This window comes from Haliotis rufescens, unplaced genomic scaffold (genome assembly GCF_023055435.1).
Source record: "Haliotis rufescens isolate VD_foot unplaced genomic scaffold, xgHalRufe1.0.p SCAF_4, whole genome shotgun sequence".
Lineage (NCBI taxonomy): Eukaryota > Metazoa > Mollusca > Gastropoda > Lepetellida > Haliotidae > Haliotis > Haliotis rufescens.
The window spans coordinates 14364162-14379876 of NW_025964112.1; the positions used below are offsets into that span (position 1 = coordinate 14364162).

The 15715-nt window shown below is 42.6% G+C and overlaps 1 protein-coding gene across 1 annotated transcript; it reads right to left on the minus strand.

Moving 5' to 3' along the window:
• Positions 1 to 3664: 3664 nt before the first annotated feature.
• LOC124140496 (BTB/POZ domain-containing protein 6-B-like) lies at positions 3665 to 8431 on the minus strand. Its single transcript, XM_046508068.2, has 2 exons — positions 8027 to 8431; positions 3665 to 5028 (listed from the first exon to the last, which is right to left on the minus strand). Exon 2 carries the CDS (start codon positions 5025 to 5027, stop codon positions 3963 to 3965), a length of 1065 nt encoding a protein of 354 aa, XP_046364024.2. The 5' UTR covers position 5028; positions 8027 to 8431; the 3' UTR covers positions 3665 to 3962.
• Positions 8432 to 15715: the final 7284 nt, after the last annotated feature.

Here is a 15715-nt window from a genome sequence, read left to right on the forward strand (position 1 = left end):
TGAAAAATGTATTAGGGCATTCAATTACAGTTATAAAAAATAATCACAGAGCATTTTCGTCAAAACAGATAAGGCCACATCTAATTTATGTAGACCGTTAGTTCTGGGAAACGGGTTGGTGGCTGGATTTAATTAAATCTAGAATTTTCCACAAAGAACAAACTACGATATTTTGTAGAGGACCTGGGGGCACGGGTGGCCCAGTCGTCGAAGGCGCCGCGATTCGTTGTGCAGAGTTGCGTCCCTTGGGTACGCCAGAAACCTATGATCCCGGTTTGCCCCGATTATGTTTCTAGGTTTGTCAGCACCATACCCGTGCTCGTGGGTTTCACCGAAGTGGTAAACGTCTGAGACCTGCATCACTTCGGGCTTTCCTCCCACATTAAGCTGACACGTCGCGATATAACTGGAATAGTGTTAAAAGCGGCGTTAAACCCAACAAAATCACACATTGACGGTTTCGAGTGGGAAGTGACTGGCCCTGAGCAGCAAATAGAAAGCCTTCTGTTTCACTTTTCAGACCAGCCGACCTCATCCAAGCGAAGGACTCTGCAGGATTGCTTACCTTCTCAGCACACTGCACATAAACTCGATGCAGTTGTCATTCAGATAGCCGCTCCTTGAAAAACTGAGTCTGGGCCGATTTGATATGGCACTTCGCTTGATTGACACAGCCGACTCATTTCTGTACCGTCCAGCAGTACAGAACCATCAACAAAATCAACACTGACATTGAAATTATGTCCCACATTCTTGGCTCGGTTTAGAAAACTGTGGAATGCCTTTTTTCATCATGAGTCTTGACATGCTTAATTATGATTGGTAAATATAAGCGATTGAGGGAAGAGCGAGTATGGTGGGATCTATTGTCTGACATGATTCTTCGCACATGTGAGGGTGTCAATACCCTGAATATCTTGTTTCGTCCAATTAACAACACCAAAAGAATACAAAAGGACGGGTACAGCATAAGTATTTGTTGATTTGACTTTATTGCTAGCGTCCAGCTCTGAACTCCATATTTTCTTAAGTCTGCATTTGTACTCTGCCCGAAGTCTTCTCTTTGATAGGGGCATTCTGGAGTTTGTCCCTAACCTGCATTCCTAAGTACGTATAGGCCTGACCTTCCATGAGATGGTCAATAACACCTCCTCCAAATATACTGACTTACCCACTCTCTTCTACCTTGCCACATTTCAGATGAAGAATGTTGCATTTGTCAAGTCCAAAGGACATGCCGATATCATTAGAAAAGGATTCGACAAGCAGAATCGGTTTTTGTTTTTTTTTAATTATTATTATTATTATTATTATTATTATTATTATTATTATTATTATTGATTGCGTGTCATCGTACTTGTCGGTACATGATATCATAATATCAAACGCACGTCTATCTGGGTCCGTCTTTATTATTTACCTAGTAAACACAATAACCACGTCACCAGCATGTGCACCCGATCGATTTATAGTCGTCTCTTAGGACACGCGGAGCTGGGGACATGTTCTAACCCATGTCCCAGGGTAAGGGTTTAAAACTATCACAATGCCTACAGGGACAAACACACTGAACTGTCCCTGGAAGATAAGGGTCACGGGTTTTGGCTTCATATAATGTAAACATGGACATAATTCTTCAGCTTGGTTCTGTGTATGTTTCCTCGAAAACATTTATGGCAATATATCCTAAGACATACTCTACACCTGGGTATTACCGTATTCGACGTAATAAGCGCCCAGGGCGCGCTCAAAATTAAAAATAGGGGGTTCTTATTAGAATATTATTTTGGTGGAAAAAAACAGTTGAAAGATAAATTTCGTGGTTTATGCTGACGGTCTGAACTGTTTATATACGACAGATATATTTTTCCAGAATTTAATTGCCCATAATTGAGGGTGCATATAACACACGAGTGCGTATTATACACGAAGAAATAAGTCTTGTGTACATTGATCAATGGGAAGGGATGCTAATTGGGATTGTTCACTTGCCAATATATAAGCAAATATCGCCGTGGGCGCATATTAGAGCGGGGCGCTTATTACGTCGAATACGGTATTACATCTACATTATCTTCCAAATATTACTCACTGCAATTTTAAATTTGAATCCCTTGGTTTGCTAAACACCAAGAAGAACTATGCATTTCTATTGATGTCTCTAGATGTTACTGGGGTGGTCGGGTAGCCTAGTGGTTAAAGCGTTCGCTCGTCACGCCGAAGACCCGGGGTCGATTCCCGACATGGGTACAATGTGTGAAGCCCATTTCTGATGTCCCCCGCCGTGATATTGCTGGAATATTGCTAAAAGCGGCGTAAAACCATACTCACTCACTCACTCTAGATGTTACTGGTTCATTTAAGTGTGAGCGGTCGATCTGTTGATCGATCATTGCCTACAGAGCTATTGAGCTGGCACCTCCTGTATCATGTATGTATGACAAAGCTTTCAAGCTGAAATGTTAGTTTTATATTCCCAGTACCATGACGCTTTACAAATGATGTTGAGAATACAATATTGAATACAACATATATTATGGTTTCTTTTATTTGTGCTGTAACAGCATGAAGCAAGTACTTTGCTGTATTGATGTTTATAACAGACGCTTACGATGACAGTGTATTAAACTTGATGTAAAATTTAGGTTTTATGTAACTTTGCCTAAGATGGCCATAAGCTGGATAAATTAACAAAAGGTAATATTTATCTTCGATATGGTTTAAGTTAACTTTTCTAAATTCACGAGGAATCTTAAAATTTCGACCACGTTCAGATTAATAATTGTGAGAGCAAAGTCGAAAACGAGTCAATATGGCCCTTCATATATTTACAGTAATACCAATCACATGAAATGGATGCTTTAAACTGTAAATTAATAAGCCATTTGGGAATTGACAGGTAAGTTACATGTAAAAGGTTGTCTTTTAACCGCTGTCGTAACATGTATATACATACGGTTTGATTACCATGTCAAATCATCAAATCCTAATCTAAAAAAAACAGTTTCCAGTTTCGCTACCCAATTTACGTTGCCTCCTTCATCGTACAAATGTAACCTATAAGGTAAACAAAATTCCTGCATATTAATAAGAGACAGCCAATATTTGACACATTTCAAACCCGCAGGCAACTGAATAGAATATCTACCACACACGCCTAACACCCCATTATTTGAAGTCGATAACTTTACATTAAAAAACGCTTTCAAGCATTGCATCCCTAAATAGTCTTTTGTTTAAAGGGGCGGTCGGGTAGCCTAGTGGTTAAAGCGTTCGCTCGTCACGCCGAAGACCCGGGTTCGATTCCCGACATGGGTACAATGTGTGAAGCCCATTTCTGGTGTCCCCCGCCGTGATATTGCTGGAATATTGCTAACCATACTCACTCACTCACTTTTGTTTAAATTGATGTGAAAACTTCACAGATGATACTCAGGAGGCTTATGGTCCTTTACTGGAACAGATGCTTCTCCTTTCTTACGCAAAGGGATGATTATCCCAGTAGACCAGCATTCCAGGAAAACACCATTTGAATAAATGTTGTTAAATATGATTTCTATATACAGTATTATAACAGCAGACGAATGTTTGAGATACTAGTATTCACTGAGGATGTCATTAATACCAGCTGATTCATTATTATTATTAGGGCACTGATGCTTTCAAAATGTTCGGATCTGGTGATCGGGGAATCTAATGTTAATTGTCAATCCGTGCACACAACCGGGACGTGTTCCATTTATTCCGAGTAACTTGGCTACAAGCATAATCGCTTTTGACAGCAAGCATGGGTTGCTGAAGATCTATTCTACCCCGGTCGTCAGGATATCTAAGGAAGAACATTTCATTTGTTTACTTCTCTGAATCATGATGGCTTAAAATAACACTTTATTCGAAGTTTTAAATGTTTTAATCACTGGCTAAGAAACTCAGTGTGAAACTAAACATACACATTTACACTGTCAGTTACAACCGAAACCAGAACTCCTCTTTCTACCCAATATATACCCTGCTGTTTGACAACAACCCCTGGCTTTCGCTTGGAACGATAGCTTAAATTCAAACTGTTTCATCTTTGCTTCGTAGATAAGGCCCTCGCCACAAAATTCTGGTAACTCCCCGCTTATCAACGTAATATCAATATCATATGACACGTGCTTTTGTAATCTGATTGGATTATCAAAGTACAGTTCGGATGTGGTGTCAGAGTAAGGATTTCTTGAAGTGTTTGTTGGCAGGAGGGTTTCCCAGATAAGGGTTTCTCCTCCACTCTTGCGTATCCACACGACGTATTCCCGGGGTTGTCTCCCCTCCTCGAAAGCTCCCCATGTGTATATTCCATACATCCACACATCCTTACTACACTCCAATGTCCTGTCATCCGTATTGAACTCCGTACTCTCCCATGTCTCCCCATCAATCCCATCAGAAGACGGGCAGAGATAAAACCCAGGGTCTTTGTGAGATTTGTGGAGGAAAACGTCCATCAGTGGGTCACGTCTATCTTGGAAGGGGAAGATACTACTTTCACAACTAACCATATCGTGTACAGCCATCTGTTCCACATGAGTCAAAACCTCTGAAGGAAACACACTTTTGAGAAGAAATGACTGGTTCATTTTGGCAAATCTGATTTCATATAAAGATTTACTCAGAACAGCACGCATGTTAGCAGGAGATGCTTCCATGGACCTTCGCCCGCATTCCGCCGCGGCCCAGGTGAGTGCCGCGTTAAACACCTGCTCAGGTGTGGCCGCTAGATACTCCGAGCTGACCACTTCGAACCAACTTTCGTAACAAATGTCCCTTGCACCAGAGGAAGCGAGACTGACATCTCCATTGAGAAGGATCACCTGCAGAGCTTCATTGTGAGATTCGGTCTGGTTCAATCTGTGGGCGTCCTCCAGGATTTGAAATGCATTCTCTGCGGATAAGGATTTCCTGTCTACGCTTCCAGGGTTTGCATGATGCTCTGTTGCAGTCAGTCCCTGCGAGATTGCGACCAACAGGAATATGCTGTTCCACATTCTGTAACAAATACAACACTCCTTGATTTATGTGACGGGAATACGTTGCCCCACACACTGCAACTGATACAACAACTCTTGATATATGTGACAGGAATACGTTGTCCACACGGCAACCGATGCAACACTCCTTGATATATGTGACAGGAATACGTTGTCTAACTGATACAAGAAGAATACACCTCGTCGGGGTACAAAAGCACGGTTGTCGGTGTACAATGACACAAGTCACGAGAGTACAAGGACACACGTCGAGGTACAAGTATACACGTCTTCGGGGTACAAGGACACACGTCATCGGGGTACAAGGGCACACGTCATCGGGGTACAAGGACACACGTCGAGGTACAAGTATACACGTCATCGGGGTACAAGGACACACATAATCGGGGTACAAGGACACACATAATCGGGGTACAATTACACATGTCATCGATATACCAGGAAACACGTCATCGGGGTAAAAGGACACACGTCATTTGGGTACAAGGACACACGTCATTGGGGTACAAGTATACACGTCATGGGGGTACAAGGACACACGTCTGCGTGGAACAAGGACACACGTAATCGGGGTACAATTACACATGTCATCGATATACCAGGACACACGTCATCGATATACCAGGAAACACGTCATCGGGGTAAAAGGACACACGTCATCGGGGTAAAAGGACACACGTCATCGGGGTACAATAAAACATGTCATCGATATACCGGGGGCACGGGTGGCCCAGTCGTTTAAGGCGCCGCGATTCGCTGTGCAGAGTTGCGTCTTTTGGGCACGCCAGAAACCTATGATTGTGGGTTCGAATCCCGGTTCGCCCCAATTATGTTTCTAGGTTTGTCAGCACCATACCCGTGCTCGTGGGTTTCACCGAAGTGGTAAATGTCTGAGACCTGCATCACTTCGGGCTTTCCCCCCACATCATGCTGACACGCCGTGATATAACTGGAATACTGTTAAAAGCGGCGTTAAACCAAACTCACTCACTCACTCATCGATATACCAGGACACACGTCATCGGGGTAAAAGGACACACGTCATGGGGGTACAAGGAAACACTTCATCGATATACCAGGACACACGTCTTGGGGGTACAAGGACACATTTCATCGACATACCAGGACACACGCCATCGGGGTAAAAGGACAGAATTCATCGGGGTACAAGGACACACGTGATCGGGGTACAAGGACACACGTGATCGGGGTACAAGGGCACACGTGATCGAGGTACAAGGGCACACGTCTGCGAGGAACAAGGACATACGTCATTGGGGTACAATGATACACGCCTTCGAGGTACAAGGACACACGTCGTCGGGGTACAAGGACACACGTCAAGGGAGAAGTATTGACAGAAGAGATGTAGTTTAACTCGTCATCATGTCAGTTTTCTAAGTAATAAACTGTCGTACGAAGGAGTGCCGGGCTAATTTCACCCAGATGTCACCAATCGTATGGCAGTTAGTGTGCGAATGTGTCACGTCTTGCCAGTCTTACCTGTATAAGATATAGGTATATGAATACCACGCTGGCAATGACAACACCATACACTAACGCTAGGATATTCTATACTACTCAACATTGGCTGGGGCTACTCTGAGTGTCCAGGTGGGAGATACATCTGACTGGTTGGTTTGAGATGTCGTACCTGTAGGATGCGATTTGGGCTGCACCTGATACATGTTAAACTTGATTTCATAAAAACCAAAAGTAAACATTCTTGTACGTTGTTATCTCCCGACTTTCGAAAGCGTGCGAGCTAGCACAGTTCCCTGCTCAGGACTTGCGTAGTGTTGTTCAGAATCAGGACTCAATTTGTTGTTTTGTGAGAGAAGTGACACTTGGATTTAACAACGAGTAAAGCCCCCATCTCACATTCACGAATCTGAACACGAATGAACACGATTAACGTGTTTCCTTAAATCTTGTTAGAACGTATGAGGGTCGCGCACTCATTCGTGTTCATTCGTGTTAAGTCGTTGGCGGTCGTATGGACGTCGCAGCTCGGCTTAAATCGTGTTATAAATTTTTGCTTTGCTTAGCAAAACTTTATAACACGATTTAAGCCGAGCTGAAAAGTCGTGTTCAGTCGTATGAAGGTCGTATGACAGTCGTGTTCAGTCGTATGAAGGTCGTATGAGGGTCGTATGAGGGTCGTGTTTGGTTAAGAAATTTGCATAAACCACAAGGTCGAGCACGAATCAACTCGATTTTTCAACTTTTCTTAGATCGTGTTCGCAGTTTCTTAAATCGTGTATGTGAGATAGGGGCTTAACTTCTTCCCATTCAGTGTCACAACACAAACACCCGCTGGTAACTATGCAATACATATTCCGATATTACGGAAATCCTGTAAAACTTCCCACGCACGCTCACGTGTTTACTTTTCAGGTCTTTCAAAGGCATTTAGAAGTGATTCACATAAGGAAGAGAATATATGGATGTCAACTTCTTATTATGAAGAGACTGCCTTCGTGGTCTAGTGGTAGAGCCCGGAGAGCGGAAGGTCCGGGGTTCGATCCCCGACCGCGTCATACCAAAAGACGTTAAAAGATGGTACTTGTTGTTATCCTGTCTGGCGCTCGGCATTAAAGGGCTAAAACAAGGACTGGTCGGTTCGGAATCAGTAAACTGTGTCTGAGTGGGGTATTCATGTTAAACTGCGGCATGGTATCTCAGTGGGCTAGCACTATAAATCGGCATCAGTCAGCGCTAGTACAAGCAGTCACGCTATATAAGTGCAATAATCTTGGACGCGACGTTAAACCCCATTTCACCTCAACGTTTCGGAGTATATGCTTACTCCTTCATCAGGTGAATGAATGCCATGCGGCAGAGAGCACATTGTTAACATCCATATATTCTCATTCTTATGTTTACCTTTGTTATCATTACTTGACACGAAGCTTAACATGCGTCAGTTCCATGTCCAAATAACCCCATCAAATGTTTGGTAACATATATCACTACAAACCAGCTACCCGTCTCACCTGATGTTGTGGTCAACTGTGTGTCTGGCGTGTGGGGTCCGACTGGAAAGTCAGTTGGGAGACGTGACCATGGCGTTTCATCGTGGGCTACGAATGCAGCTCCATTGATCGTAGTCCACAGCTTGCACTTATCGTGGCCCATTGTGAGCAATTCTTACCTTATAAAACGCGCCACGACAGCTTGAACACTGATTGTATCGACGGGGGTACAGTTGGTGAGAAGGAATAAAATCTTCAAGACGTTGTGCTAATGCGTTAACTGTGAACTGGTGTAATTCTACGGGGATACATGCACTTGGAGAATTATGGTCGACTGATACTGAACTGGTATCCACCTGGTACTATTGCGTAGTTATTGGTCATCTACATTTGGAAAGAGTGAGTTTGGTTTTACGCCGCCTTGAACAGTATTCCAGTTATCTCCCTTTCATAGGCTTTCGGACATCACACATTTTCGGAAGTATTCGCGCTATAACGGGGAGTGTAGCATCACACAGACATTGTAAATATTTCGATGCTGGCTTCTTTTTAAAAGAAGGTCGTCTTTTATAAGTGAATGAGATGGGTTTACAGTTGTCCATGTGAATAGAGAGAAAACCCACGAATGTTTCTTATGCTTCCGAAAATCAATAACACGGGGATATATCACGGCGTGTCAGCGTTATGTGGGAGGAAAGCCCGAAGTGATGCAAGTCTCAGGCATATACCATTTTGGTGAAACCACGAGCACGGGTATGGTGCTGACAAATCTAGACACATTGTCCAGCATGATCCTAGGTTTCTGGTACGGCCAAGAGACACACATCAAATTGCGGTGCCTTAGGCAATTGTGTCGTCAACTTAATATCCCAACTTCGTAGATCGATGCTCACGATGTCAATCACTGGATTGTCTTGTTAACACTCGATTATTTACAGACCACCGTCATGTAGCTGGAATATTGCTGAGTGCGGCGTTAAACAACAACACTGAGGTGGAGCTGTTGCTCACGTCCACTTCAGGGACGTCCTCACACTCCCCCGGCATGGTCTCAGCGACGTTAGATACGAGGCAGTGTATCACGCTGATAGTTATAATATGGAGATGCAGTGGGATTCAGTGCGTATCTGCAACAAAGGCAATAATCTGCTGCACCAAATGCAGGACGTTATGCTGGTGAATGTCCAAAGAGTCATCGAAGGTACTGATTATTAATTTAAACATTTTTCCCGTTTTGCATAAAAACCACATCAACATAAACATGATATGTCAGGGACGGAGTAATGCGCGGTGCAAATCCTTTTAACTCCCATCCCGGGCCGGGGTGTGATTTCTCAGAGGTATAGCGGTACTGCCACAAATAAACATATGTTAAGGAAATGTATTCACGTTCAAATATGGCTTTTGTGATGAAAACAACGCTTGTAAGATGATAGATCGATTATGTAAATGACAATGAAATGACTCTTGAGTACAAACGTGCTTAACCGTGTTTTGTACAGATTAGTTGTTTAACGTGTGTGTGTGTGTGTGTGTGTGTGTGTGTGCGTGTGCGTGCGTGCGTGCGTGCGTGCGTGCGCGCGTGCGCAGACGCTCTATCCACTAGACCACGGAGGCTGTCCACACAGAAATAACTTGCCACTGTAGCCTAGTGGTTAAAACGTCCGCTCGTCACGCCATAGACCCGGGTTCGATTCCCGCCATGGCTACAATGTGTAAAGCCCATTTCTGGTGTTCACCGCCGTGATGTTGCTGGAATATTGCTAAAAGCGGCGTAAAAATCAAACTCACTCACTCATCCAATCTGAAGGATATGTAATGACTGGAGATATAACTGACGTCTCGGTATACTTCACATTCTTGTTCTCACCAACGATGACACCTAAATGAGTTCGAAGAGGTTCGAATCCTGTTTTCAATATGGCCGCCACATCAGCTATTACTCAGCCAGTTTCGGTCAACATGTAATTAACAATTGGTACATGTTACGCAGTTTTATGCTATTTTTGCAATATTTATATTTTGGATGGTTTTGTATCTATCTTGTATTGACGCTGAAGGTGGATTCATTGAAGGTTTTATTCAAAATTTAACTAGTTAAGCTTCTCCGAAAATATTCAAAGCAAATAACAATGTGTCGAACAAAAACCTCTACAAAGAAAACATACCATTGTCTGTAGCAAGCGTCACCCGTCAGTCTGAACTGGGTCAATGGTCACACAGTCTGGTCAAAGATGGTATTTGTTTGCCTTGGGACATATTGACAGGTTAATTGTTAACGCACAGTTGAATGGTCAGTTGTATCGGACAATACATAATGATTGAAATCAAATCTCCAATGAGTTCTGGGTGACAATACACACTATAAGGCACGTCACTCTTTCCATGATTGTATGTATGTATGTATGTATGTATGTATGTATGTATGTATGTATGTATGTATTGTATGTATTGTATGTGTGTATGTGTGTGTGTGTGTATGTATGTATGTGTGTGTGTGTATGTATGTGTGTGTGTGTGTGTGTGTGTGTGTATGTATGTGTGTGTGTGTGTATGTATGTGTGTGTGTATGTGTGTGTGTGTGTGTGTGTGTGTGTGTGTGTGTGTGTGTGTGTGTGTGTGTGTGTGTGTGTGTGTGTGTGTGTGTGTGTGTGTGTGTGTGTGTGTGTGTATGTATGTATGTATGTATGTATGTATGTATGTATGTATGTATGTATGTATGTATGTATGTATGTATGTATGTGAGTTAAATGGTCACTCGGTGTACATGTAATACAGCGAAAGTACTATGTCTGAAACTGATATAAAGAAGATGATGGACTAACGTGGACTTTATTATTTTATTATATATATATTAACTATGTCTTTTAAAAGCAGAGTCCATTGTACCATTTCGACTATATAAGCGTGTGTTTATGAATCACAACAAAAAAGTGATGACACCAAGTGTTCGCAAAAAGGTGAGCGTCCTCTGCTCCACTAGTGAGTGAGTGAGTTTGGTTTTACGCCGCTTTTAGCAATATTCCAGCAATATCACGGCGGGGGACACCAGAAATGGGCTTCACACATTGTACCCATGTCGGGAATCGAACCCGGGTCTTCGGCTTGACGAGCGAACGCTTTAACCACTAGGCTACCCGACCGCCCCCTGCTCCACTAGTGTCACTAGAGTTCGATTCCCGACATGGTACAATGTGTGAAGCCCATTTCTTGTGTCCCCCGCCGTGATATTGCTGGAATATTGCTAAAAGCGGCGTAAAACCAAACTCACTCACTCACTCACTCACTCACTCACTCAGTGTCACTAGATACAATCACTTCAAATAACTTCAACAAAGAGCGATAGTTGTTTTGGTAAATTTAGCTGAGATACTTTGCCACAGTGGGACTAAGCATTATTGTGACCCTGATAGATTACGTATTAAACAAGCCATGACCAATCGGTTCGTAAACACTGGGTGTCATAGAAATATCATAATTCGTGAATGTTGAATTATATATTTGACTTTTCACATTCCATTTAAACCACTCTTATATCATCTTCCCGAGGCAAGTGTGTTAACTGACTATAAAAGTCCAGTTTCCACCCTTGCCGAACTAGGCTGGTATTATGGAGTTACAATTTGGCTGGAGTAACGAGTCTATGCATAGTCCAATCAAAATCGCGCAACGAAAACGAAATCCGGTTCGGAAACAGTCATACAGATTTCGGTCGATTGCAGGATTTGCAAAGCATCTGCACCGCCAACTCGTTGTCAACAAATATTTTCCTTACCTTTTCATGTTTTTAATCATGGTGCTCACGTGATTTGATGCATATCGTGATGTAAGACCCGTTTTATCACAATATATACCCGACATGGGTACAATGAGTGAAGCCCATTTCTGGTGTCCCCCGCTGTGATACTGCTGGAATATTGATAAAAGCGGTGTTACAGCCTACTCACTCACTCACTCACTACAATTCATTTCACTATACATGCGTGTAGAACCATGTGTGACGCAAGTACACCTGAACTACTACGTCATTATGCTTGTACCATGCGGGGTGATGCGGGTTTACTTGGTGCTTGCTTGATTACCTTTAATAAACATCACAGCACTGTTTCGGGTTTACTTTTACAAGGTTAAAACTTATAATTGCAATGGACAATCCCAATAACCAATACTGATCAACAAACTACAAACTACAATAATGTTATTTAAAAAACATATGAAGAACTACAGTAGATTCATACACAGTAACAGGAAACAAGTTAATTGGTTTTATGATACTTATCAGGTCATCAATTACATTTTAATGTAGAAATGGCTAATGTTACTTAATGTTTTAGAACGAATATCTCAAAGGAACATGGCGTCAGTGGCTCAAGCTACAAATCCAGTGTTAAATTACAAATACTAATCATTACAATGATACAACTGATCGAGGTTACATTCATTACAGACTCTAGCGCGACGAGTCGCAAGGTAATGGAACGGGGCAGCTTTAAGGGCTGTATCAATGAAGAACGTACATAATTGAAAAAGTTCTACACTGTTTGTCTGAGTGGTTGTCTAACGCCACACTCCCGCCACACTAACGCAATATTCCAGCTATATGACGGCGGTCTGTAAATAATCGAGTCTGGACGTGACAATCCAGTGATTGATATCATGAGCATCGGTCCACGCAACTGGGATAAGATGACTCACGATCCCGTTCCTCTTACGACAAGCATAGTCGCCTTTCACGGCAAGCATAGGTTGCTGAAGACCTATTCTACCCCGGATCTTCACGGGTCTTCTACGGTGTTAATCAGTAGAGGCCGTAATAGAGAAGTCAACGGGAGCAATAAATCAATCTATTTAAAATGAGACATATTACACCGACTCGATACCTCGTTGCGTGAAGGGCTGAGAACACCTCCATCGAGTTCCTTCACAGGAGGTCGTATCAGGTGAACTTTCTGTCCAGCCAATCAACGTCGAGGCTTTTGAATTCATGGTACGAGTGAGCGAAGTATTCAGACAGCATATTCGATTTTTTGCGCCTCGAATTTCTGTTTATTCGAGGAATTCCGAATGCAAAATAACAGAGTGGCGCTACTGTATTTTGTTGTGGGTGTTTTATACATCTTGTCGTTTCTGAGCGTCATGACATCATGGCGTATTTTTGTTCTGTGGCGGTTTTCTTTGGCTGTTAATCCTATTTTGGAATCGAAGTGGTAAAGTCCACCGAAAGCCTACCCCCGAAAATCACAAACTCTATATGTAAGCCATTATTAATTTTACTTTAACAACCAAATAAACATGTCCTTCCGCACTGCATACATCACTATGTTAAGTCCCTTTGTTGGAATAGAACACGCGAGTCAGTGCCTCGTACTTGTCGTTCCGAACGACATATAGGGATCGATGAGTAATCATTGCTCATGCTATCAACCACCAGTCTGCCTGGCCCGGACACGTTTATTTACAGCCCGCCGTGATGTAGCTGGAATAGGGGGGGGGGCACGGGGGGATGGGGGCACGGGTGGCCCAGTCGTCTAAGGCGCCGCGATTCGCTGTGCAGAGTTGCGTCCCTTGGGCACGCCAGAAACCTATGATTGTGGGTTCGAATCCCGGTTCGCCCCGATTATGTTTCTAGGTTTGTCAGCACCATACCCGTGCTCGTGGGGTTCACCGAAGTGGTAAACGTCTGACACCTGCATCACTTCGGGCTTTCCTCCCACATTAAGCTGACACGCCGCGATATAACTGGAATACTGTTAAAAGCGGCGTTAAACCCAACTTACTCACTCACCGTAAGAGGCGACTAAAAGGCTCTGGTAGTGGAGGCTCGATGACCTGGTTGATGGCGTGTCATCGAACGCCGACGGCTTGGATATCAATCACTGGATTGTCTGGTCCAGACTCGATTATTTGCAGGCCGCCGTCATATATACAGATGGAATATTGCTGAGTGCGGCGTTAAACAACAAACATACCAAACAAACCTGAAGATGTAATAAGTAACCTGTGTGAACCAAGACATTGTATCAGTCGAATAACTGAGGTCTTTTAGAGGGACTTGAATCCAAGTCTCAAGAACTTCAAATGTACCAAACCTAGGAACCTTTAAAGACATATCTTCAAACCGATAAAAGGAATTATTGACGCATCTACATTAATACTCTCTGTGGTCGATATAATGCTCCTATCCACTATCACTCACCCTTACTACTTCAGATGAGATATGTACACAATGTGCGACAATTAGACCAATAGACTTAGAGCTTAATACGAACCATCACATACATTATTCATATTCGTATAATGACAATACTCTAGCACGGTTGATTTAGTGCATGCGGATTGTATTTCTGCATGAATGAACCAAATATCTGAAAACCACACGGGATCTTTGGCATTTAGTTTCTGTAGACACGTCCGTGATTCAGAGTAGGTGTAGATACAATCATCCCGAGTGTGTATCTCTGTATGTCTTGTCGTATGGGACATACATGATACAGGCCCATCATAACGACAATACGCTGCGAGAATACAAAAGCTGAACTGTATTTGTTCAGTGATTTGATATGAATAATTATTATACAAAGATCGTATTGTGCGTCAGAGGCTCTTAAAGGTGTACAGGGTCGCTTTCAAACGTTCGATGAATCACATAGCGATTTCTGTTAGAGTTACTGATGTGCATCGTATCGTCATGTCCGCAAGGGAAAGAGCATTGTTAGTGTGAGTAATAATTAAACATTTCACGATAGTCCGCTGTGTTATTATCCCCATGACGTTTGACAGCGGACTGTGTGTACAGACTCCACTACCAACGACACTTCCATTGTTGCGGTTGCACACGTGTTTTACTCGCACAAACATTTCGTAGGGAAAAAAACTCCAGGGGTAAGTTTTTTATCATGCTTTTGAGGTTGTCCTTGGGCATGTGATTTGGTATAATGACATGTGTTCGATAACACGCTCTGACTACAATGAGCTCTTTAACTGTTTTGTTCACATGCGTGTATACATGCAGGTCATGCTATTTACATAGAAGGGTTTGCGAACATCAAGGCTTAAGTACAACGAATACGTTTTGAACAGTCTTCGTTGGAGATAGATGGGGATTAATTAACTTTCGTTATTTTTTACAACATTTAAAAATAATGTCATCGGATGTTCGGCGTTGTCAAAACAGATTGGTTCGTGTGTGGGAATGAGAAGGATATCCATGTGTGTATGTGCATATATCCACACTACCTTGCTGGAAGGCTCTCGGTAAGAAACGCGTTGTGTTGTTGGGAAGGTACGTAGAAATAGACAAACGTTGATTGTGCTTATTAGATACAATTGTATGGATAACGACTTCTTTAATACTGTAAAAAGCGACGTTATGATGATCTATACCGAAACGTTGCTTTTTACAGTATTAAAGAAGTTGTTATCCATAAAATTGTGTCTACCTTGTCATCCGTCAACTTCTAAATAATGCCTATCAAACAATGTGATTGTGGTTGTTCCGAAATCAGTGTTTATCAAGATAGGCTCAGACTGAGGATCTTGAGAGGGTAAATTATTGAAACTATATGACAGAGTCAGTATATTTGGCTACCTACTTCGACAAGTGTTAATCATAGCTATCACAGGTAATTTAGAGTGTTAGGGTCTGCCTAAATGTATTGGTACAATTTGTCTGATTAGAAACCTGCATTCTAATTATACACAGATATTATT